Consider the following 24,816-nt stretch of genomic DNA (forward strand, 5'->3'; position numbering starts at 1 on the left):
GGTGAAAAATTTAAACAAGATTCTTACTCAGAAATATTCATGCAGAATGCTTCATGCTGTTGCAATTAATTGTAAATGTGACATCAACTTATGTCATGCCTTTAAAATAGTTAACAACATCCCAAAAGTGTTTCACAGGCAAAATTTAACGTTAGGGTATTTGGAAAGTTTTGATAGACCATTAACTCAGTTTCTCTCTCCACAGATGCTGCCTGATTTGCAGAATATTTTGAGCAATTTCTGTTTTCATTTCAAACACAAATGTGTGCCTCGAAAGCTTGGTCAAAGATGTCAGTTTTAAGGAGAGTCTTATCGGAAGAGAAGGAGTTGCAGAGACGGAGGGGCTAAGGAAGACAATCTGTAGATTAGGGTCTATACAGCGGAAGGCACCAATTGTGGAGTCAAGGAGATGTCAGGTTGGGAAGAAATGAAGCCCCATGGGGGGATCTGAAAACAGGATAAGAATTTTACCATGCAGCAGTTGCTTGGGTAAGCATAGAGTGTGAATGGGGCTGGTGGCAAGTTAAGACATGGTCAGACTGCAAAGTTTTGGTAGACGTAAAATTTGCAGGCGGTGTAAGATTGAAGGTTCCTAGGAGATCAATTAATTGCGTTTGGGGAAATTTCCTGTGCATCTCAAATAAATATCAGAGTGGATTTTTCTATTGTGCCACCCTCCGTTGAATGTCTAACAGTATTCAGCAGGTGGAATGCATTTGTTAAAGAAAAGGAGTGCTTGTGTTTTCTATACTTGGACACTTGACCAGCTTGGGCCAACTCCCATAACTGGCCTCAGATAGGCCTTAGACCACAATCTTGACAGGGAAGCGGGCAAGAGACCTGAAGCTGATTTGCAGTGTGGTATGTTATAACAATCCTCACTAATTAACATAGGTGGTCACATTCATTCCATTGGGATTTTTTCGCTATGTACAATTGTGTTTATCACATTAGTCTTACGACAGTTCTCTGCTACATAATGAAGGTCACTGTTAAAAAATAGCAGTCACATTTTATACTGGAAGCATTCTAAACAGTGACAAAATTTTTGAGAAGTATTAGAAAGATGAAAACACATAAAGGTTGATTGGACATTAAAGGGTGAAATTTCCTTCTGACTACTTTTGCTTCAATACATGTTAGTGAGAAATTATTTACTTATTGAGGAATGGCCTGGACACATTCAAAGGAAAATAAGATAACAAAGTGTGGAGCTGGATGAACACAGCAGGCCAAGCAGCATCTCAGGAGCACAAAAGCTGATGTTTCGGGCCTAGACCCTTCATCAGAGAGGGGGATGGGGAGAGGGTTCTGGAATAAATAGGGAGAGAGGGGGAGGTGGACCAAAGATGGAGAGAAAAGAAGATAGGTGGAGAGGAGAGTAGAGATGGGGAGGTAGGGAGGGGATAGGTCAGTCCAGGGAAGACGGACAGGTCAAGGAGGTGGGATGAGGTTAGTAGGTAGGAAATGGAGGTGCAGCTTGAGGTGGGAGGAAGGGATGGGTGAGAGGAAGAACAGGTTAGGGAGGCAGAGACAGGCTGGGCTGGTTGTGTTATGCAGTGGGGGGAGGGGACAAACTGGGCTGGTTTTGGGATGCAGTGGGGGAAGGGGAGATTTTGAAGGTGGTGAAGTCCACATTGATACCATTGGGCTGCAGGGTTCCCAAGCAGAATATGAGTTGCTATTCCTACAACCTTCGGGTGGCATCCTTGTGGCACTGCAGGAGGCCCATGATGGACATGTCGTCTGAAGAATGGGAGAGGGAGTTAAAATGGTTCGCGACTGGGAGGTGCAGTTGTTTATTGCGAACCGAGCAGAGGTGTTCTGCAAAGCGGTCTCCAAGCCTCCGCTTGGTTTCCCAATGTAGAGGAAGCCACACCGGGTACAATGGATATAGTATACCACATTGGCAGATGTGCAGGTGAACCACTGCTTAATGTGGAAAGTCATCTTGGGGCCTGGGAGGGGGGTGAGGGAGGAGGTGTGGGGGCAAGTGTAGCATTTCCTGCGGTTGCAGGGGAAGGTGCCGGATGTGGTGGGGTTGGAGGGCAGTGTGGAGCGAACAAGGAAGTCACGGAGAGAGTGGTCTCTCCGGAATGCAGACAAGGGTGGGAATGGAAAAATGTCTTGGGTGGTGGGGTCGGATTGTAGATGGCGGAAGTGTCGGAGGATGATGCGTTGTATCCGGAGGTTGGTGCGGTGGTGTGTGAGGACGAGGGGGATCCTCTTAGGGTGGTTGTTGCGGGGGCAGGGTGTGAGGGATGTGTTGCGGGAAATGCGGGAGACGTGGTCAAGGGCGTTCTCGACCTCTGTGGGAGAAAAGTTGCGATCCTTGAAGAACTTGGACATCTGGGATGTGCGGGAGTCGAATGCCTCATCGTGGGAGCAGATGCGGCAGAGGCGGAGGAATTGGGAATAGGGGATGGAATTTTCGCAGTAGGGTGGGTGGGAGGAGGGGTATTCTCGGTAGCTGTGGGAGTCGGTGGGCTAGAAATGGACATCAGTTACTAGCTGGTTGCCTGAGATGGAGACTGAGAGGTCCAGGAAGGTTCTCACACACCACCCCACCAACCTCTGGATACAACGCATCATCCTCCGACACTTCCGCCATCTACAATCCGACCCCACCACCCAAGACATTTTTCCATCCCCACCCTTGTCTATATTCCGGAGAGACCACTCTCTCCGTGACTCCCTTGTTCGCACCATACTGCCCTCCAACCCCACCACTCCTGGCACCTTCCCCTGTAACCGCAGGAAGTGCTACACTTGCCCCCACACCTCCTCCCTCACCCCCATCCCAGGCCCCAAGATGACTTTCCACATTAAGCAGAGGTTCACCTGCACATCTGCCAATGTGGTGTACTGTATCCATTGTACCGGTGTGGCTTCCTCTACATTGGGGAAAACAAGTGGAGGCTTGGGGACCGCTTTGCAGAACACCTCCGCTCGGTTCGCAATAAACAACTGCACCTCCCAGTCGCGAACCATTTTAACTCCCCCTCCCATTCTTCAGACGACATGTCCATCATGGGCCTCCTGCAGTGCCACAATGATGCCACCCGAAGGTTGCAGGAACAGCAACTCATATTCCGCTTGGGAACCCTGCAGCCCAATGGTATCATTGTGGACTTCACAAGCTTCAAAATCTCCCCTTCCCCCACCGCATCCCAAAACCAGCCCAGTTCGTCCCCTCCCCTCACTGCATCACACAGCCAGCCCAGCTCATCCCCTCCCCCCACTGCATCCCAAAACCAGTCCAGCCTGTCTCTGCCTCCCTAACCGGTTCTTCCTCTCACCCATCCCTTCCTCCCACCCCAAGCCGCACCCCCATCTACCTACTAACCTCATCCCACCTCCTTGACCTGTTCATCTTCCCTGGACTGATCTATCCCCTCCCTACCTCCCCACCCATACTCTCCTCTCCACCTATCTTCTTTTCTCTCCATCTTCGGTCCGCCTCCCCCTCTCTCCCTATTTATTCCAGAACCCTCTCGCCATCCCCCTCTCTGATGAAGGGTCTAGGCCCGAAACGTCAGCTTTTGTGCTCCTGAGATGCTGCTTGGCCTGCTGTGTTCATCCAGCCTCACATTTTATTATCTTGGATTCTCCAGCATCTGCAGTTCCCATTATCTCTCTCACATTCAAAGGAAAGCCAAAGAAGTGTATGAAGGAGAGAACTGTCTGCTGATTGCTTTAGGATGAATAAGATGAGTAAGGGCATTGTACGATTGGGTCACACTGTCTATTGATGCTCTGTGAAATTCTTTCCAAGCTACAAGTTACCCTAGCTGTTGTTCCAAAAATAAATAGTGATGAAAACTCTGTAACTGGTACTTTTGAAATTAGTTTCATGCCAATTGACCATTGCTTATCGGCCAGTGTGTATGTTTATAAGGGAGGCATGATGGCTTGGTGGTTAGCACTGCTGCCTTATAGCACCAGGGACCCAGGTTTGATCCCACCCTCGGGGAACTGTCTCTGTGGAGTTTGCACATTCTCCTTGTGTCTGCGTGGGTTCCCTCTGGGTACTCCCACAGTCCAAAGTTGAGCAGTTTAGGTGCGTCTGCCATGCTGAATGGCCTGCAGGATTCAGCAATGTGCAGTGTAGGTGGAGTAGCCATGGGAACTGCAGAGTAATAGGGATAGGCTGGTTGGGGTGCGTGTGGATGAGACCTTAGGAAGGTTGGTACGGACCGAATGGCCTGCTTCCAGACTGTAGGGATTCTATTCTATGAGGTCTATATGGTAGCTCATTTTAAAGACATTGATATACGAAGTTGTGAGGACAGTGCTTGCTAGCACAACTCTGAGTTTATGAAAGAGATATCCAAGTCTGGCAGATTGGGCAAGGTGATAATGTGAACAAAAACAAGGTTGCTGGAAAAGCTTAGCAGGTCTGGCAGCATCTGTGAAGGAGAAAACAGAATTAATGTTTTGGGTCCGGTTCTGAGGAAGGGTCACTGGGCCTGGCACGTTAACTCTACTTTTTCCTTCACAGATGCTGCCAGACCTGCTGAGCTTTTCCAGCAACTTTGGTTTTGTTCCTGATTTCTAGCATCTGCAGTTCTTTCTGCTTTTATGTGATAAGTTGAACCTTCAGCTCATGTTGAGTTTGCTGTTTAAGTGTAACAAATAGTCTTAGCCCTCCTCTGTGATTATTCAATTATTGTCTAATGTTCAGTCTATTTGAATATCCTGGGAACAACCCCTTATCAAGTCACCCATGCCACAAATGGCCATTTCGCTGAGGGTCTGGGTGGTGCTCAGTCTTCATAAAGCTATCTTCAGGGTGCCATAGGGCCTTGGTGATGTCAACTTTGTCAAGGGGAGGTCATGCTTGATGAATCTGTTCGAATTCTCGAGGAAGTAACGAGCAAGCTAGACAGAAGAGAGCCAGCAGATGTGGTCTATTTGGAGTTCCAGAAGATCTTTGGCACGATGCCACACAGGAGGCTGCTCAGTAAGATAAGAGCCCATGGTGTTAGGGGCAAGGCACTACCATAGATAGAGGATTGGCTGATTGGTAGAAGGCAGGGAGTGGGAATAAATGGATCTTTTTCAGTTGGGCAGTTCTACTAGTGGCGTTCTACAGGTGTCCGTATTGGGACCACAACTATTCACATTATACACCAATGATCTGAACAAGGGTCATTGTTGCTAACTTTGCAGAAGACACAATGACAAGTGGAGGGATCAGTAGTATTGAGGAAGTGGGGAGGCTGCAGACGGACTTGGACAAGCTAGGAGAGTGAGTAAAAATGTGGCAGATAGAACACAATATGGGAAAGTATGAAGTTATGAGCTTTTGTCGAAAGAATAAAGGTGTAATCTATTTTCAAAATTGGGACAGGCTTCAGAATCTGAAGCTCACAAAGGAACTCAGAGGTCCCAGTTTAGGATTCTCTTAAAGTTAACATGCACTTTCAGTTGGCATTTAGGATGGCAAATGAGATATTGGCATTCATTTTGAGAGGGCTAGAATGCAAGACCAGAGATGTACTGCTGAGGCTGCACAAGACTCTGGTCAGACTGCATTTGGAATATCGTGAGCAGTTTTATGCCCTGTATCTGAGGAAGGATGCGCTCGAGTTGGAGAAGATCCAGAGGAAGTTTGTAATCATGGTCCCAGGGATGAAGGTCTTGTCATTTGCAGAGCAGTTGAGGAATTGGGATTCTGTACTCAAAGGAGTTTGAAAGGATGGGGTAGAGAGGAATTTCGTTGAAACTTATAAAATACAAAAAGGCCTTGACAGAATGGAGAGAGTGGATGTCTCCACTAGTAGGTGGGACTGTGGTCCAAGGGCACTGCTTTGGAATGAAGGGACTGCCCTTTAGAACTGAGATGAGGAGGAGTTTCTTCAGCCAGAGGGTGGTGAATCTGTGGAACTCATTATTGCAGAGGCTATGAGGGCCAAAACATTGACTGTATTGACAACAGGGATAGATAGGTTCTTGATTAGTAAAGGCATTAAGAGTTACTTGAGGAATGAAGGTGAGAAACAAGTCAGCTATGATTGGATGATGGAGCAGACTTGATAGGCTGAATGGACTAATTCTGCTCCAAATCTTCTGGTTTAATGGACATAAGCACAGGCTAGATCATTTAGGCCATTACTTTGTATCTACTTATTATTGGTAACAAAGTTCAGCCATGGCAATGATGCTTCACCAAATCACCTTTGAGTTCAAATCCTATTCTGTTCCCAATGTTTGCCAGCCTTCGTTAATAATCCAGCATCCAGGAATTGTTCAGCCTCTGGTAATTTTTCCATGTGGGACTCATTGCATGAACTTTGATTGTGAAGTTCCAAAAGATTATTGTGCATCTTTAAGGGCAGGGAAACTGAGGATAATTCTGTCTGTAAAATGGTGCTGAACTGATATATTTTCCTGCATGTGTGACTGTACATGAGCAGGTGGATGAACTTTCAGCATGTTTCTCTCCTCTAAAGACATTCCGATAGCTACATGGACAGGAAAGGTATCAAGGAATATGGGCCAAACCCTGGCAAATGGAAATAGTTCAGTTTAGAAAACCAGGTGGGCATGGATGTGTTGGGCTGAAAGGTCTGTTTCTGCACTGTATGACTCCATACCATTCAGGTATAATGATAGCCGCCACAGATATTTAAGCAGAGACCACAGATATTTATTGCAGTTCCCAACAACACATTGGTCAAGCCACTACCAATTCTCATTATTAGAATTACTTAGCTGTGACGTACCTGCTGCGATGAAGATGAAGAGGAAGATGAGCTGGAAAAACTTGCTGAAGATCCTGAGCTGGATTTGGACGATGACTCAAAGCTTAACTGATCTTTCTTTTGTGACTGAAATTGAAGATCACTTGCATTAGTAATGTCTGCGAACGTCACAAAATACCCTGTATATGTTTCATAGATAGAGATAGCGAGAGACAGAGAAATAGAGAGACATAAAGAGACAGAGAAAAAAATGATTGATGGATAGACACACACAAATTCACAATTAAGCAAATCTGGTGACAAGGTGGCTCACAGCTCCAGGGACCTGAGTTCAATTTCACCCTAGGGCGACTGTCTGTGTGGAGTTTGAACGTTCTCCCTGTGTCTGCGTGGGTTTCTTTGGGTGCTCCAGTTTCCTCTCACAGTCCGAGGGTGAGAGGGAATTGGCCGTGCTGAGTTGCCCATAGTGTGCAGTCTCTCGCTATCGCTATCTATGGGTTAGCTGTGGGAAATGCAGGGTTACAGGATATATGCTCTTCAGAGGGTTGGTGATAACTGGATGGGCCAAATGGCTTCCACACTGTAGGGATTCTATTCTGTGATTCTTCAAAGGAGTCTGCTAAAGTTATCCCAGAGAATTTCACAGCCAGAGAACTATAAATTTCAAGATGTTATCATTGCTGCCTTATAGGCAAATGGTAGTCACCAATTTATACACAGGAAGGTCCACAAACAGGAACTGAGATAAACCACAAACTTAATTATTTTGGTAGTCCCACTTGGAGGACAAGTGTTGGTTAGGATACAGGGGAGACTTTTGCTTTAAATGATATTTAAGTCTACCTGAATAAGTTTCCCTCCACAGTTTCACATCTTATCCAAAAGATGACATGTTTGAATCTTTAGATTTTGCAACATCAGCACCAGTGGCTTTCAGGGAATTCTTAATTCCAGCTCACGCTGTATCTTTGTCAGGAGTACATTGGAAAACCCAATTAGAGCTTTGGCTGACTGAAATTTATGCAGTTTAGGTGAGAGAACAGGAGAAAACTGACATAGTTGTATGTAGAGGTGACAGAGAACAAATGGAAGCTTGAAAGCAGCTGGAAAGAAGCATTGTTGGAGGTGAGAAATGCTACAGAATTGTAGGTCGATGGTCTTTCCAACAGAGAAGGCACTGAGATTTGAAAACTTGGCTTGAGGTAATTTATCTTCATTAAACTGGGAACATCCCTAGTTCAAGTTTAGCCAATCACAGGAAGTGGGAGTGGGGATAGGAAGGGAGTGTGTGTGTTGGTGTAGATGAAGTTGGTGGAAAGCATTGATGGCAGAAACTGAAGGCAATATCTTCCCACTGTTTAACTGGAGTGTCATCAAGAACAGCAGTTTGACCATAAGGGAGTGTGGAAACCTGGAGGACTTGAGAAAGGTGTTCAAGAAGCACTATTGGGTATTGTCAGAGCACACACAACAACCCTCCAGTTTCAAATAATGTCTCCCTATTTTTGGTGTTGAAGAAAAGGGAAGTCCCAGATTTAACTGAGAAACTCTGCCAATATCGGAATAGAAACAAATGCTGGGCATGCTCTGACCTTGATCAAAGGCATCTTGATCAGTTGGGAAAATGGGCTAAGGTGTGGCAGATGGAGTTTAATTTTGATTTTGAAAAGATGCATTTTGATAAGATAAGGAAGGGTAGGACTTATACAGTTTATGGTAGGACCCTGGTTAGTGCTGTTGGACAAAGAGACCTCGGGGTGTAGGTTCATAGTTCTTTACAAGTTGGCTACAGGTAGACAAGGTGGTGAAGAAGGCATTTAGCATGCTTACTTCATTGCTCAGACCATTGAGTATAGGAGTTGGGATGTCATGTTGCAGTTGTATAGGACACAGATGAGGCCACTTTTGGAATACTGTGTACAGTTCTCGTTACCTTGCAAAAGGAAGGATATTATTAAACTGGAGAGGGTTCGGGAGAGATTTACAAGGATGCTTCTGGGACTGGAGGGTTTGAGTTATAAAAGTAGGTTGGATAGACTGGAGACATTCTCATGGAGAATTGAGGTTGAAGGGTGCCCTGATAGAGGCTTTTAAAATCATGAGGGGCATAAATAGGGTGAATAACAAAGGTCTTTTCCCTAGGGTAGGGAGCTTAAAATTAGAGGGCATATTTTTAAGGTTAGAGGAGAAAGGTTTAAAATTGACTTGAGGGGCAAACTTTCCACAAGAGGGTGGTTGAATGTGGAATAAACTGCCAGAGGAAGTGGTAGATGCAGGGCCAGCTGTAACATTTAAAAGACATTTAGATAGGCACATGAATAGGAAAGGTTTGGATGGAAATGGCCTAAATGCATCAAATGGGACTAGTTTAGTTTGGGAAACTTAGTTGGCATGGGCGAGTTGGGCTGAAGGGTCTGTTTCCATGCTCTGTGGCTCTCTAGTAAGGGCAGAAACATGTGAGGACAATTCCATGGCCATAGAGGAGGATGGTGTGGCCAAATGTGTTTAAGAAAGCAGAAGAGATCAAGATAGTAAATGTCTAACTCGCATTTATTTGAACGAATGGACTGGCCCCCATTACAGTACCTCTGAAATATTTATTTCAGCATTTCAGCAATGTAGTACTACCTGACGATATATCTGATGCATCTGCTCAAGTCTTGGAGTAGAGCTTCAATTCAACAAAACACTGATTCAGAGTTGAGAGTGTTAAGTGAGAGTGTAAGCTTAAAAGTTCAAATGGGAACCATTCAGTTAATAGCTTCAGGTGAAGAGAGCAGAGGCATGAATTGAGTGTTCCTCCATATTAAACCACATCGGACACACATGCAATTGTAAGACAAGAAACTTGTCGGGCCCACAAATAGATCATACCGAGTAACCATGAGGCTCAAAACGAAGCTGGAGGATGTTTGCATTGGGTTCCTCCTACAATGACAGAGAAAATTTTAAAAAAGCGTTGTTAGAAGCAATTTGTAACATCCCCAAAACATCATGGTTAAATGAAAGTGCCACAATGCCGAAAGATTTTACCTGTCCTGATTCGGAGTTGAAGATCCAGGTCCTATGGTCTGTCTTTAGTTTATGTATAGTAGTTGACCGTGCTTTGATATATTCATGGATACATTTACCATTTTTGCATACTTTGGTGATAGTGCCACGCTTTGTAGATGGCCGTGTCCTTTGGTGCCAAGACATGGAACTGCTGGAACTGCTAGTTCTTAATGAAGAGCTGGATTGTTGTCGCCTAGAATGTTTACTGCGCCAGTGCTTTGGCAACCGTCTGGAGCTTGATCCACTTGATGATGATGAGCTTGATGATGTGCGCTCAGAACTTCTATTGTACTTTGAATCCAACTTAGCCGAGGATGAAAATGAGCTGGATTGGGTGTGGGACTCACTTGAAGACAAGGGGCTTTTTCTGACTGTGGGCCTGTGGGCAGGTTTTTGGAGCTGTTTGGTATTACAGTTGCCATCCTTACATTTTTCAATAGTCTCAGCGTGATGATGTGCTGGCTGTGTAACTCCTTTCTTGTGCCTTGACATATCTGAAGAAGAACTGCTAGAGAGCGGAAGGCTACTTGATTCCCTTAATGATCTCTCACGAGGATGTGCACCATCCCTTTCCTTTGACCGTGCTGAAGAGGAGCTAGAAGAGGTTGACTGATGACTGATCGGTCTCAATCTTCTGTGCTGATGGTGTGAACCAGGCTCTTCCATTGATTGTGATGAAGAAGAAATAGAGGAGGTTGACTGATGACTCGTCGGCCTCAATCTTCTGTGCTGATGGTGTGAACCATGCTCTTCCATTGACTGTGATGATGAAGAAATAGAGGAGGTTGCCTGATGTGATCTTTGCTGTGATGCTCCAAGCTGGGGATTTCTATAATGCTCATCATTTTCCTCGGTTGAAGGTAACGCCCCTGTTCGCTCAGGTTGCCCATTCCTTTTATGCTCATGATGTGTATTGTGTTTATTGTGCTTGTGGTGAACCTGGGGCCTGGTGTTCACGTTTCTGGGTGTTGTCAAGGTTCTACGTTGATTTGTCGTGTGCTCTTTCTTATGTTCATGTGCTTTTCTGGTGGTACCTGTCGACCTTCTGTCGGATGTTTGGGAACTTGTTGATGAAAACCTCATGGAGTACCTTTCATTCTTCCTGTCCTGTTGACAAAGTTACTCATTTGTGAAAATTATTTCTGAGAGACGATCTATTAAAAAAAGCATTAATGCACTTTGGAAGAAGGCGCTACTCAGTGAATGACAGCACACTAGGAAACTCAGTGGGACAGAGGGATCTTGGCATGTTTGTCCTCAGATCCCAGAAGGTGATAGGACAGGTTATTAAGAAGGCGTATGGGATGCTTTCTTTTATCAGTCCTGATTATGTAGGAGCTGTACAGAATTTTGGCTAGGTCACAGCTGGAAAACAGTGTGTAGTTCTGGTTGTTGCACTGTAGAATTCCTGCATGGTGGAAGCAGGCCATTCAGCCCATTGAGTCCACAACGATCCTCGAATGAATGTGCCATCCAGGCCCACATCCCCCAACCCTACCCCTGTAGCCCTGTATTTCCCATGTCTAACCCATCCAGCCTGCACATCTTTGGACAGTGGGAGGAAACCGAAGCACCCAGAGGAAACCCGAGCAAACCCTGGGAAAACATTCAAAGTCCGCACATACAGTTGCCTGAGCCCTGGTGTTGTGAGATACCAGCACTAACCACTGAGCCACTGAGCTGCCCAAAAGGAAGGAAGGTTATGATTGCATTGCAAGTGGTGCAGAAGAGATTCACTAAGATGCTGATTGGGATGGAGCAGTTTAGCTATGGGGAGAGACTAAATAGGGTCAGGTTGTGTTTTTGGAGCAGAGAAGGCTGAAAGGAGTCTGGACTATGGCATATGAAGGGCAAGGACAGAGTCAACAGAAAGTAGCTGTTCTCCCTCATTGAAGTGTTAATAACAAGAGGTATAACTTTAGGATGAAGACAGGAAGTTTAGGCAGGATTTGAGGAAAAATCTCTGATGGGAGCCTAGAACACACTGTGTAGCAGGATAGTAGAGGCAAGAACCCTCACAACATTTACAAGGTACTTGGATGCGCACTTGAATTGTCATAACGTTCTAGCCTACAAGCCAAAGTGCTGGAAAGTTGGGCTGGGGTAGGTTTGAACAGGTTTGCTTTGTCGGTGCAGAGATGATGGGCTGAAGGGCCCTTTCAATACTGTGTGATTCTATGAGTCACAATGATGAAAATTGCAATTTCTTTGTGGAAGTAAGCACTCATCCAGAACTCTGGTGCTTGTGTTCTAACTTGCAATAAGTTTCTTTTCAGGCGCCTTCCATTTGCTCACCAACCTAACATTGTTCATTTCTGAAGAAGGGTTCAGACCTGAAACATCAGCTTTCCTGCCCCTCTGATGGTGATTGGCCTGCTGTGCTCATCCAGCTTTACACTTTGTGATCTCGTCGTTCATCAAAACCTCTATTTCAATCTTGTCTTCATTTTGGAATTCCTCCCTGAGCTCACCCCTCCTCATCCACAATCTCCTCCATTCTCATCAAAACCCCACAATCCCTGTGTTTCTTTAAAACTTCTACTTGGTGAATCTCCACTTCTTGTGCTTCACAGTACATCACTGAACCTTTAATGCCAATTACAATGATGGATGGGAACCTCAAAGTTGTCACAAACATTTTTTTAAATTCCAAAATTAGTGGCTTTTTTGAAAAGAGGAATGCTACAGAGCAAATAAGGTTGGTCCAATTTCAGTGAATGATTCAGACAAACTCAGTGACAAATTTTGGCTAAGTTCTGCATTAAGCCCTTGTAATATCTACCTGTGAAGTGTCAGGGAAACTGCAAACAGGGAGCAACTTAACAAGAAGACTTAATGAGGGGGATGAAGATGAGCGTCTCTTAGCAGAAAACCACCTCTCAGTGACACATCTGTTCTTCCTTTCAGGAAACATGGAAAAAGAGGTTAAAAATTGTCTGCAATTCTAATCTGTGCTGTTATTATTGGCTGGAGTGTGTACTATGGTGCATGTATATTGTGCACACACGATCCTAACGTGTGGACTATTGGGCTGTACAGGCCACAGCTTTGACAACAGCCATTTTAAACACTCCTCCACTGCAGGTAATAAAAAGATTGTCTCTATCATTCTGAACACGGGAATTCAGTAACTATTGAAAGGAATCAGATCAATGAATTTCTGTCAATCTCCAAAAACACGAATCTTGAAATCAACTGTTCAACTGCTAATGTCAATGCAAACAGTTCTATTCAATAAAGCTCTTAACATCATCTCATGCTCTCTTCATAAACAACTCAACAAATAACTTATAATTTCTTTGCATTTTCATCTCTTTAAACTCACTTCTTTTTCGTAATTTGGTTCTAATATGTTGCATCACTATTTCTTCACATTTTATTTACTAATAATAAATCTTTTCTTCCATTAATTCCGGAAACCCTGGCTAAATTGGCTGCTTTTCAAACATAAATTTATTTGGATCTGGGAAAAATGCATCCAAAAGGGATGAGAAACTTTGTTAATTAATCTTGTTGTGACAGACTTAGTGACTGTTTGAATAACTCCAGAGAGACAACTCATCCTTCCTGACCCATCAGCTTGACAGTGTAGGGCAATGTTTCTGGAATGGTAATGATAATTTGGGAACTCTCACTCAGGATCAACACCCAGGATCCTTTGCTTCGTACCCTTTTAGGAATAACGCCTTTTATTTTGTATTGCCTTTCCATGTTCTTCCTGCAAAAATATATCACTTTCTTTTCACTCATAAAGCCATACAGTTTAGAAAGAGGTCCTTTGGCCCACCACATCTGTGCCAACCTCCAAACACCAATCTGTGGTAATCCCTTGCGCCTGCACTTGATCTATATCTTCTGACATATTAAGCATTCACCCAACTGTTGCTTGAGTCTTTCTTAAGTGCATTGATTTTTTTTCCACTTTGCTAAAGGAGCTTCATAAATGCAAGTTGTTGCTAAGGTTTGAGACATTCCATTAGGAGCTGAAATACATTGGAGAAACTCAGCTGACATCTAGGTTGAAACAAGGACCTCGGACCTCGACTCTGAAATTTAAACTGTTTTATCCTCAGCACCTTCCTATCTGCCTTCAGGATGTTGTTTAAACTTTACCTATTTGACCAGTTGTCCCCATGTTAGTCATAGAGTCACATTCATAGATGTGTTTAGCACAGAACAGGGCCGTTCAGCCCATCAAGTCTACACTGGTCAAAAACAACCACCTAACTATTCGAATTTCATCTTCCAACCCCATTCAGTGGCTTTCTCCTCATAACCCTTGATCCCCTTACTCATCTAGAACCCATCTATCTCTGTCTTAAATACACTTAATGACTTGCTCTCCACAGCCCTCTGCAGCAATGAATTCCACAGATTCTCTACCCTCTGGCTGAAGAAATTCCTCCTCATCTCAGTTTGAAAGGGGTATACCTTCCACTTTGAGGCTGTGCCGTTGGCTCCTCGTCTCTCCTACTAGTGGGAAATGTCTTCTCCACATTCACTTTATCCAGACCTCTCAATATTCTGTAAGTTTCGATCAGATTCCCCCTCATCCTTCTAAACTCCATTTAATACAGATCCAGATTCCTCAACCACTTCTCCTATGACAAGCTCTTCATTGTCATTCCTGTGAACCTCCTCTCCTCTCCAATGCCAACACATCCTTCCTCAGATACAGAGCCCCAAACTGCTCACAAGATTCTAAATGCATCAAGTGGGGAGGTGGTAAACATTGATGGCAGTGGGCGAGTGTCACTCATGTGGGCTACTTTGTTCCAGGTGGTGTACAGCTCATTGGGAATTTTGGCACTCTATTCATCCAGCCAGGTTCATAGGTTCAATGTTGAAAATTGTTGGGCGTGTAGAAAGTCTAATGAAAGGAGCAGATATGTTCAAATAACTCTGGTTCACCGGGTTGTGATGACTTGTGATATTAACCATGGTTGAGTCTCTAAGGATGCCCATTGACTCAGCACTTGCAATATTGATGTTTCTGGTTCAGCAGCGTGTTGTCTAATTTTGTATCTAAAACCTTTGTGGACTGACTGCTTACTGTCGAAGTGATGACATTTTACACTTTCACCTGACGTGAAGCTAATCAATAACATTTAGCTTTGAGTATTCTGTTGGGGCTTTTTGAAATGGACAGAGACTGCTGATGCTCAACCTGAGCAGAGGAGGTGTAGCACAATGGGAGTGTTTGTATGAATACAAAGCTCTGGGTTAATACCCACTGAATTCAAATCCTACCCACAACAACTGGTTTCATTTCAATTTAATTAACTAAGAAATCTGGAGTAGAATGCCATACAGACCAGTGATGATGGTGAAACTGTCAGATGGTCATTTAAAAAAAAACTCAAGTTTGGTTCACTGATAATGGGAACTGCAGATGCTGGAGAATCCGAGATAACAAAGAGTGGAGCTGGATGAACACAGCAGGCCAAGCAGCATCTCAGGGGCACAAAAGCTGATGTTTCGAGCCTAGAAACTTCGTCAGAAAAGGATTTTTCTGAATTTTCTCATGAAGGGTCTAGGCCGGAATCATCAGCTTTTGTGCTCCTAAGATGCTGCTTGGCCTGCTGTGTTCATCCAGCTCCACACTTTGTTATTTCAGTTTGGCTCACTGATGTCTTTCAGTGGAGGAATTCTGCTTTTTGTAGCCTGTCTAGCCTATATGTGCTTTCAGATGTGTAAAAGCCTAGTTCTAAACTGCTCTTAGAAATGATTTGGCAAGCTACTCAGTTATAATAAACTGTGGCAGAGAGTCAAGCAAGATTAAAAGCTGATGGACAACTTCACATTGACCTAGACACTGGAGACTATACAGTCAAACCTATGTCCCTCGTGAATCCTCTTCATATCAATTGGAGACTTGAGTGAACATTGGGAGAGCTGTCCCATGCACTAATCAAGGTCAGAAATCACACAACACCAGGTTATAGCCCAACAGGTTTATTTGAAATCACAAACTTTCAGAGCGCTGCTTTCACATCAGGTTAATTTAAGTGGCTTCACCCTGATGAAGGAGCAGCTGCCCGAAAGCTTGTGATTTCAAATAAACCCGTTGGACTATAACCTGGTGTCGTGTGACTTCTGACCTTGTCCAGCCCAGTCTAACCTCCACATCATGCACCAGTCATGCAATCATATATTGCAGTCAAAATGGTGATCACTATTCCCTGTCTCAGGTGAAACCCCCAACAGTTGTCTCTCTCTCTCTCTCTCCAATGGGAGAGTAGCCCAATGGTCTGGTCATGCTGTGGACTTGACCTTTAATCTGTCCCAACGGCAGGATGGATCCACCAGAGGGTATGTGGGAGCTCTTTAAGAAATTTCTATTTTGATTGTCTCAGGGCCCCATGAAATTAATCTCATGCCATTCTTTCAAGCACCAGTAAGAGAAAACTCCTGTTGCTTGCTGCTTCCTGCCTAGCCTGGTCTGAAGAATCAATACTCATATTACTTGGAGGAAGCACTGAGGTTGCCCAGGGCTTTAATGCATTCTGGTTGGGAGACTTCAATTGCCATCAACTATATACCTGTCACAGACGCATTAGTCTATGATAGTGTAGGTAGGAATGATGGTGGCTCAGTGGTTAGCACTGCTGCCTCACAGCGCTAGGGACCCAGGTTCAATTCCACCCTCACACGACTGTCTGTGTGCAGCGTGCATGTCTGCGTGGGTTTTCTCCAATTACTCTGGTTTCCTCCCACAGTCCACAGATGTGCAGGCCAGGTGGATTGGCCATGCTAAATTGCCCGTAGTGTTCAGGGGAGTGTGAGTTAGAGGGGAATGGGTCTGGGTGGGATGCTTCAAGGGGCAGTGTGGACTTGTTGGGCCGAAGGGCCTGTTTCCACACTGTAGGGAATCGAATCTAATCTAATCTAATAGCATTCAGGGATGAGCAGGCTGGGTGGAGTAGCCATGCGAAATACAGGGTTACAGGGTAGGGAGATGGGACCGTGTGAGATGTTTTTTGGAGGGTTGGTCTGGACTTGATGGGCTGACTGGCCTGCTTCCACACTGGAGGGATTGTACGACCACTGCTCTGTCTGGGTTAGACTTACAGGGAGCTAGGGCCATTAGCAGCAGCACAATTGTATTTGACCACAATCAGTTACTTCTTGGCCTGGGTTACTCCACACTCCATCATCAAACGTGGTTCAAAGAGAAGTTCAAAGTCTGCCAAGAGCAACACCAGATCATCTGTTCAGTCCTTCTTAAGATGGCGGTGTCAATCTGCTTTAGTGACAACACAAGACTGCTTTAAGGCTTGGAGATAGCAAGAACTGCAGATGCTGGAGTCAGAGATAACCCAGTGTGGAGCTGGAGGAACACAGCAGGCCAGGCAGCATCAGAGGAGCAGGAAAGTCGACGTTTTGGGTCAGGACCCTTCATTAGTCCAGATGAGAGACCCTGACTCAAAACATCAGCTTTCATGCTCCTCCGATGCTGCCTGGCCAGCCTTAATGCTAAACATCAGAGGCAGCAATTGAAAGACAGAGCTTAGTGATCCCATAACCAAGCGATCAGATCTGAGCTTTGTAGGCATGTCACATCTCGTCACAAATTGCAGCAGACAATTAAACCAATAACCAAAGGAGGCAGCTGTCAAAAACAGACAGTATATCAGCGCAGAAGACAAATAAATGCATTTGCAAGTATTTTCTATCAGAGGTGCTGAGTGGATGTCCCACCTCTGCTGTTTGGGGTGATATCCCATCAAGGAAGGTCATACAGTTGAGCAGTTATCTCTGATATAAAAGAATATTTACCCGATGCTGAACATTTCCATGAGCATTTTTCTTCAATTTCAGAAGGGCTAATTTGCCTTCAGGCATTGTGGTTTCTGACAAATCTGTGTTACTCATGTTACTTGTCCTCATCAACTGACTGACTCTTGCCATCAATTGCTCCCCAGATTGTAACTGTAATTCGACTTGTAACTTTTTGATCATTGTTGGTGTGATAACTGTGAATTTAAAACAAATAAAACCTTCATTAATATGCTAGATACACACCTGAAGACACTGCTGCTTAGCCAGTGACTCCCTCATCCCGTGAATGAATGATAAAAAAAAAGACCTGGACTCTCACATCCGACATTTCTGCAGTTGCCCGTCACTTTTATGTTACAGCTAAGAATGTTGCTGCCTCACAATCATGCAAATGTGCTATTGTTATAACTCAGGGATCAGTCCCAAAATGATTCACAGGGAAAGGAGAAGGCCATTCAGCTCCTTAGCCCTGTTCCAGATTGCCCCCTCAATTCCATTTTACTCTCTAGCTCCATATTCCTGGGTCTAATTTACAAAACATATATTGATCATTTGCAGCCCACAAAGTTTTAGTTGTCTGAAATACATTGTGAATAACTCAAGCACATTAAAAGAAAACTGCTAACAGGCAAACCGCTGTTGGGTAAATAAGGTCAAAGGGTTAAAAGTATGCCTCAAAGAATTAGGCATAATATAAGGCATAGGATCAGAAATTATGCCATTCAGCCTATCGAGTCTGGTCCGCCATTCAATCATGGCTGATAGTTTCTCAACCCCATTTTCCTGCTTTCTCCCCGTTACCCTTAATCCCCTTGATAATCAAGAACCAATCTATCTCAGTCTTAAATGGGCGCAATGACCTGGCCTTAACAGCCTTCTGTGGTAATCTTCTGTTTTTATTTATGAAAGCCTGTAAGGAGAAGCCTGGGAAGTATGGAATGGAAGTCTGACATCAATGGTGAGTAATGATGTGGAGATGCTGTTGGATGGGCATGGACAAAATTAGAAGTCACGCAGCACTAGGTTATGGTCTAACAGGTTTACTTAATATCACAATCGTTTTGAGTGCTGCTCCTTCGTCTGGTGGAGTAGAGAGAAGCACACTGGCACAGAATTTATATGCAGAGAGATAATGGCAAGATAATTCCAGTTAATTAAGAGTGTCAACAGAGAACTACAAATAATGTGAAGTGGAGAGTTGACTGGTTGAATAAGAACACAAACACAGAATTTGCTAGATTGTATTGTGTAATGGCGGGCTAAATGGTAACAAGGTCTGGTGTGTGGTTAGGGGGCTGGGACATGGAAGAATTTAGGCCTTAAAATTATTGAGCTCGATATGGAGTCCTGAGGGCTGTAGGGTCCCCAAGTGGAAAATGAGGTGTTGTTCTTTCAGCTTGTGCTAAGTTTCACTGGAACACTACAGCAAGCCAGAGACAGAGATGTTGGCCAGAGAACAGGGTGAAGCGTGAGTGTAAGTTGGCAGGCAACTGGAAGCTCAAGGTTTTTTTTGTGAGCAAAATGTAGATGCCCTACAAAGCGGTCACCTAGTCTACATTTCGTTTCCCCAGTGTAGAGGAGACCACATTGGGAGCAGCAAATGCAGTAGACTAGATTCTGGGAAGTGCAGGTGAAGTGTTGCTTCACCTGGGAGCTGTGTTTTGGGGTCTTGGATCTTTTCTTCACAGATGCTGCCAGACTTGCTGTGCTTTTCCAGCAACTTCTGATTTTTTATTTAGATTGAACAACAAATTCTTTCCAGGTGATCAAAAGTGTCAGGCAGTGTGAGTAAAGCGTCAACAGCTGAATAAAAAGTGAAGGGATGGCCTATGAACCAATTAATTAAGGCAGAGAGAGATAATTACAAATAATCCACCTGCAAAGATTTGTTATTCTGTAGATGTGTGCTTCTCTCCACTTCACCTAATGAAGGAGTAGCTTTATGAAAGCTTGTGATTTTAGATGACAAAGTGTGGGGCTGGATGAACACAGCAGGCCAAGCAGCATCTCAGGAGCACAAAAGCTGACGTTTTGCGTGTAGGCCCGAAACGTCAGCTTTTGTGCTCCTGAGATGTTGCTTGGCCTGCTGTGTTCATCCAGCTCCACACTTTGTTATTTCGGATTCTCCAGCATCTGCAGTTCCCGTTATCTCTGATTTTAAATAAACCTGTTGGACTATAACCTGGTGATGAACAGTGAGTAAGTTGTTGGAGAGGGTTCTGAGAGACAGGACTTACGTGCATTTGTGTAGGCAAGGACTGATAAGGGATAGTCAATATGGCTTTATGTATGGGAAACAAACTTGTTTAAGTTTTTTGAGGACATGACCAAGTAGATGAGGGCACAGTGGTAGAAGTTGACATCATGAACTTTTGTTAGGCCTTCAACAAGGTTCCACATGGTAGACTAGTTAATAAAATTAGTTCACATGGAATACAGGTAGAGCTAGCCAACTGGATACAAAATTGGCTTGATGGTAGAAGATAGAGGGTGGTTTCTTGCACTGGAGGCCTATAACCAGTGGTGTCCTGCAGGAATTGGTGCTGGGTCCACTTCTTGTCATCATATAAATGATTTAGATGAGAATACAGCAAGCATGGTTATTAAGTTTTCAGATGACACTAAAATTGGTAGTATAGTGGACAGTTATTGCACAGTGCAACAGGATCTTGATCAGATGGGCCAATGAACTAAAGAGTGGCAGATAGAATTTATCTTGGATAAATGTGGGTGTCACATTTTGGGAAAACAGGGCAGGACTTACACAGTTAATGGTAGGGCTCTGGAAAGTGTTGTTGAGCAGAGGGGCTGTCAGGGTTCAGGTACGTAGTCCCATAAAAATGACGTCACAGGTAGACAGGGTGGTGAAGAAGGCAGAGAGAGCAAGAACTGCAGATGCTGGAGTCAGAGTCAACACAGCGTGGAGCTGGAGGAACACAGCAGGCCAGGCAGCATCAGAGGAGCAGGAAAGTTGATGTTTCAGGTCAGCACCCTTCGTCCGGACTCTTTCATCTGGAAAGATTTAAAAGGGGCCTGAGCACCACATTTTCACACTTATGTGGACCGCACTGCCAGAGGAAGTGGTAGACACCTGAAGGAGGGTCCTGACTTGAAACAGCGACTTTCCGGCTCCCTTGATGCTGTCTGACCTGCTGTGTTCCTTTAGCTCCACACGGTGTTTATTGTAGTCATAAAGGCATTTGGCACACTCGCTTTCATAAATCAGAACACTGAGTGCAGTAGTTGGGACATCATGCTACAGCTGTACAGAACATAGTTTAGGTCACTTTTGGAGCATTGCATACAGTTCTGGTTGCCCTGCTAGAGGAAGGATTTTATTAAATTGGAAAGGGTGCAGAAATGCTTTACAAGAATGTTACTGGGACTTGAGTTATGGGGGCAGGCTGGAGAGGTTGGGGCTTTTGTTCCCTGGAGCATAGCAGGCTGAGAGGTTTCCTCATAAAGATTTATAAAATCATGAGAGGAAGAGATAAGGTAAACAGCAAAAGTTTTTTTACCCTGAGGTAGGGAAGTTCAAAGCTAGAGGGCATTGGTTCAAAGTGAGAGGGGAATGATTTAAAAGGGACCTGAGGGGCAACTTTTTCACACTTGTGTGGAAAGCACATCCAGAGGAAGTAGTAGAGGTTGGTACAGTTACAACACGGAAAAGATATTTGGACAAGTACATGGAAAGGAAAGGTTTACAGGGATGTAGGCCAAACACAGGCAAATGGGACTAGTTTAATTTGAGAAATCTGGTCAGGATGGACAAGTTGGACTGAAGGGCCTGTTTCCATGCTGTCTGCCTCAATGGTTCGCTTTATATGCAGACTTACAAAGCATTACAGGGCAGATATTTGGGTAATGACACTCAAGATGGAACAGGAAGGGACGGCGAGTAAAAACATAGACAATTGGCAGTAAATAGGTTCAAAGGGAGGGAGAAAATACCCAATAGACAAAATAGGCTCTTTACTTGATTGCCCATAGTTTTGGGTACAAAGTAAATGAATTAACAGCATAGATACAGGTTAGTGGGCAGAATCACAGAGCCAGTAGGAAACACAGAAACTGAATATTTAGAGGTCACAAGGTGTAGAGCTGGAAGAACACAGCAGGCCAAGCAGCATCAGAGGAGCAGGAAAGCTGACGTTTCGTGTCTAGACCCTTCTTCAGAAATTTCAGAAGTCAGGGATGGGGGTTTGGAGCCCAGAACAGGAAAAGGATAGAATGTTTATAGTGAAGTGAAGCACCATTATTGGGCAATAGATTTACATCAAATCTGCCACTTGTTGAACATCGCATGAAAGATATCAACACAGCAGACCATGTTGCAGATGGGTTAGAACTGGGTTCTATCACTCATTGCAAATCACTTGCCTTTTTCCTATCTCCCTGCAACCATTTTCACCCAGAGGGAAAGGAGATTGACACTAACACTGCATTTTATCTACTTTGAAGGGCATTAGGATATCTTGACATAGTGAAAGGAGCTTTGTAAATGCAAGTTCTTTTCTTTTCGTGATTGCCTTTACCTGGTTTGACCGTCACAACAATCGATTTATCACCGATGATTCTGTACAATGGCGAGTTGCTGGTGAAGGCAGCATTTTCAGAGCTAGTCTTGTAGCAAACTTGAACTCCGAATGTGCTGAACTTTGCACAAGCCTGGCGGACTGTTGGAATTGGGACGTCTGGTGTATCTTCAGCCGAGCACACAGATCCCTGTGGTATAGCAAGAGGCAATACCTTCTCCTGCAAGGCAACCACAATTTAAAACCATTGACGCCCTCCACAGCTGAACCAAGGAGAAAACAACTGGAGGGTCTTTTTCCTTACCATCACTCTCTGCTTATCTGCTGTTGAATTCTTTGCCAAATTCAATTCTCTGTACATCATTCTGAACTCTCCGCTCAATAGCAGTGGAGTGACTTTCGCTGAGGACAAGTCTTCAATATTTCTTGAGAAGGCAAAAGCCCGTGACCTATTTAGATGTAAAAACAGAAACATAGGGCAATGGTGTCATCAAACTTGCTTCTTGTCAAGTCCATCTGCTAATCTCCTCTGTGTAAGCAATGGCTCATTGGTCTAACCCCTGTCAGAAGCTGGAGGGCACACACTCTCATAACACAGACTTGAACTTGACATTTAGGCTGACACTCCCTTAGACATTGAGATCTGGATATTTTTCAATTTTCCTTTATTTTCATAAAATCCCTACAGTGTGGAAATGGGCCCTTTGGCCCAACAAGTCCACACTGACCCTCAGAGAATCCTACCCAGGGCCATCCTGCTATAACCCACCCAATCTACACATTCCTGAACGCTATGGGCAATTTAGTGTGGCTAATCCACCCAACCTTCACATCTTTGCACTGTGGGAGGAAATGGGAGCACCTGGAGGAAACTCATGCAGACACAGGGAGAATGTGCAGACTCCACACAGACAGTTGCCTGAGGCTAGAATTGAACCTATGTCCCTGGTGTGGTGAGGTGGCTGTGCTAAGGACTGAGCCACTGCACCACCCTGCCACCACCAGCACCCTCCCCAACCCCGTTGTACTTTTTGTGATTCTGGTTTTGTTACCAAGCTGGTGCCACAGAATTGTGACTTATGTACTCATGTCTTCCTCTGCTTGAGCGCCAGAAAATCTAGTTCTAATTCCAAAATGCAATTCTAATTTTGTGCACCACAGCGGGAGTGCTGTACCGTTGCAGGCTCGTCAATCTGACGGAACGTTAAACTAGCCCTCTTGAGTGAATTCAGAAAAAATCTCTTGAATCCCAGCTATATTTTACCCCTCATCCTCACGGAATAACACCGAGATTGCATTGCTTTCACTTGGAGATTGCAACTAGCTGCTGTAATTCCTGAAAAATAAGAGTAAACAACATAGTAAAAAAGATACTTACCTGGTTGGAAAGCAATTTGTCCATCTGGCAATGATAATGGGAACTGCAGATGCTGGAGAATCCGAGATAATAAAGCGTGGAGCTGGATGAACACAGCAGGCCAAGCAGCTCAGGAGCACAAAAGCTGACGTTTCGGGCGTAGACCCTTCATCATATGATGATCACCTCCCTGATGAAAGGTCTAGGCCCGAAATGTCAGCTTTTGTGCTCCTGAGATGCTGTTTGGCCTGCTGTGACCATCCAGCTCCACACTTTGTCCATCTAGCAATGTCACTTTTTATGACCTGATGCTTTAAAAGGTGACTTTAACGCCATGAACTAAATTTTTGTGCTTTTGTTACCTCCAGACTCATCTGTTTTGATCCCACAGTTTTCAGGAATACTCATGTGTGGAAATCCATTGTATCACTCCACACCATAATCTGAGCAGGTCATGTTTTGATCGTTAATTTTAGTGAATGAAGCAAAATGCAAATAAGAGCAAGTGGCTGTCAACAATCCAGTACTCTATAGAATGTCACTTCCAGATGCCTACCCTCATGTTATCCTCCATTGTAAAACTGCCCATGCTTCAAAAGTACAAATTGGCTCTCAACTGATTTAGGTCATCTTAAAGCCATGAAAGGGGCTGTACATGAGCAAGTTTTTTTCTCTCTGTGTTCCTTCAGGCTTCTTGATTGAGAATTGTAGCATTTTACAGCATACAAGTCAACCAACAAATTGTGTCTGTGCTGATTATCTAATTGGCCCCTTGTCTGCTTGGCATTGCATCCAATTGTTTCTATTTCAAGTATTTACCTACTTCTCTTTTGAAAACTGCTATCGAATCTGCTACTATCAGACCTTCAGTCTGTGCTTTCCTGAAACTCAAAGTGAAACAATAGCGTTAGTACCTATCTAATCCATCCTGACTTTCTTTCTTCTTTGTGGATTTTATTGTTGATTCAGAATACTGCATAATGTTTCAATTATTCCAATGTTCCCTTGGCTGGCCTTCTAACTTTCAACACGCGCTCATCTAAAATTCTCACTCTTATATTCTAAAAACCCCATTCCACCAATATGTTTGTTGGCCTGTATTTCATTTCTCATCTCCCACTGAAAACCTGTTTGCTTGCCAAGAATCTCTCCACGGCTACCGTAAAAAATCTTCAAAGACGGCTTTAACAACTTTGTCAAGAAGACAGCGTCTTGAAAGCCTCAAGTTGTAACTGTATGGTGGCACGGTGGTTGGCACTGTTGCCTCATAGCACCAGGGACCCATGTTTGATTCCAGCCTTGGGTGAATATCTGTGTGGAGACTGCATGTTCTCCCTATGTGTCCATGTGGGTTTTGTCTGGATGCTCTGTTTTCCTCCCA

General features: G+C 44.3%; 1 protein-coding gene across 1 annotated transcript in view; it reads right to left on the bottom strand.

The window, feature by feature from the left end:
• Nucleotides 1–24,816, bottom strand: part of vtg3 (vitellogenin 3, phosvitinless) — a 102,294-nt gene that overhangs the window by 18,197 nt on the left and 59,281 nt on the right. The window contains exons 21-26 of the mRNA XM_059647694.1: nt 22,383–22,527; nt 22,079–22,298; nt 17,541–17,737; nt 9,741–10,868; nt 9,582–9,635; nt 6,729–6,833 (exon numbers count right to left, since the gene is read on the bottom strand). Coding sequence (XP_059503677.1) covers nt 6,729–6,833; nt 9,582–9,635; nt 9,741–10,868; nt 17,541–17,737; nt 22,079–22,298; nt 22,383–22,527 — 1,849 coding nt within the window. The remainder of the gene's footprint in view (nt 1–6,728; nt 6,834–9,581; nt 9,636–9,740; nt 10,869–17,540; nt 17,738–22,078; nt 22,299–22,382; nt 22,528–24,816) is intronic.

This window comes from Stegostoma tigrinum, chromosome 8, assembly GCF_030684315.1.
Source record: "Stegostoma tigrinum isolate sSteTig4 chromosome 8, sSteTig4.hap1, whole genome shotgun sequence".
Classification (NCBI taxonomy): Eukaryota; Metazoa; Chordata; class Chondrichthyes; order Orectolobiformes; family Stegostomatidae; genus Stegostoma; species Stegostoma tigrinum.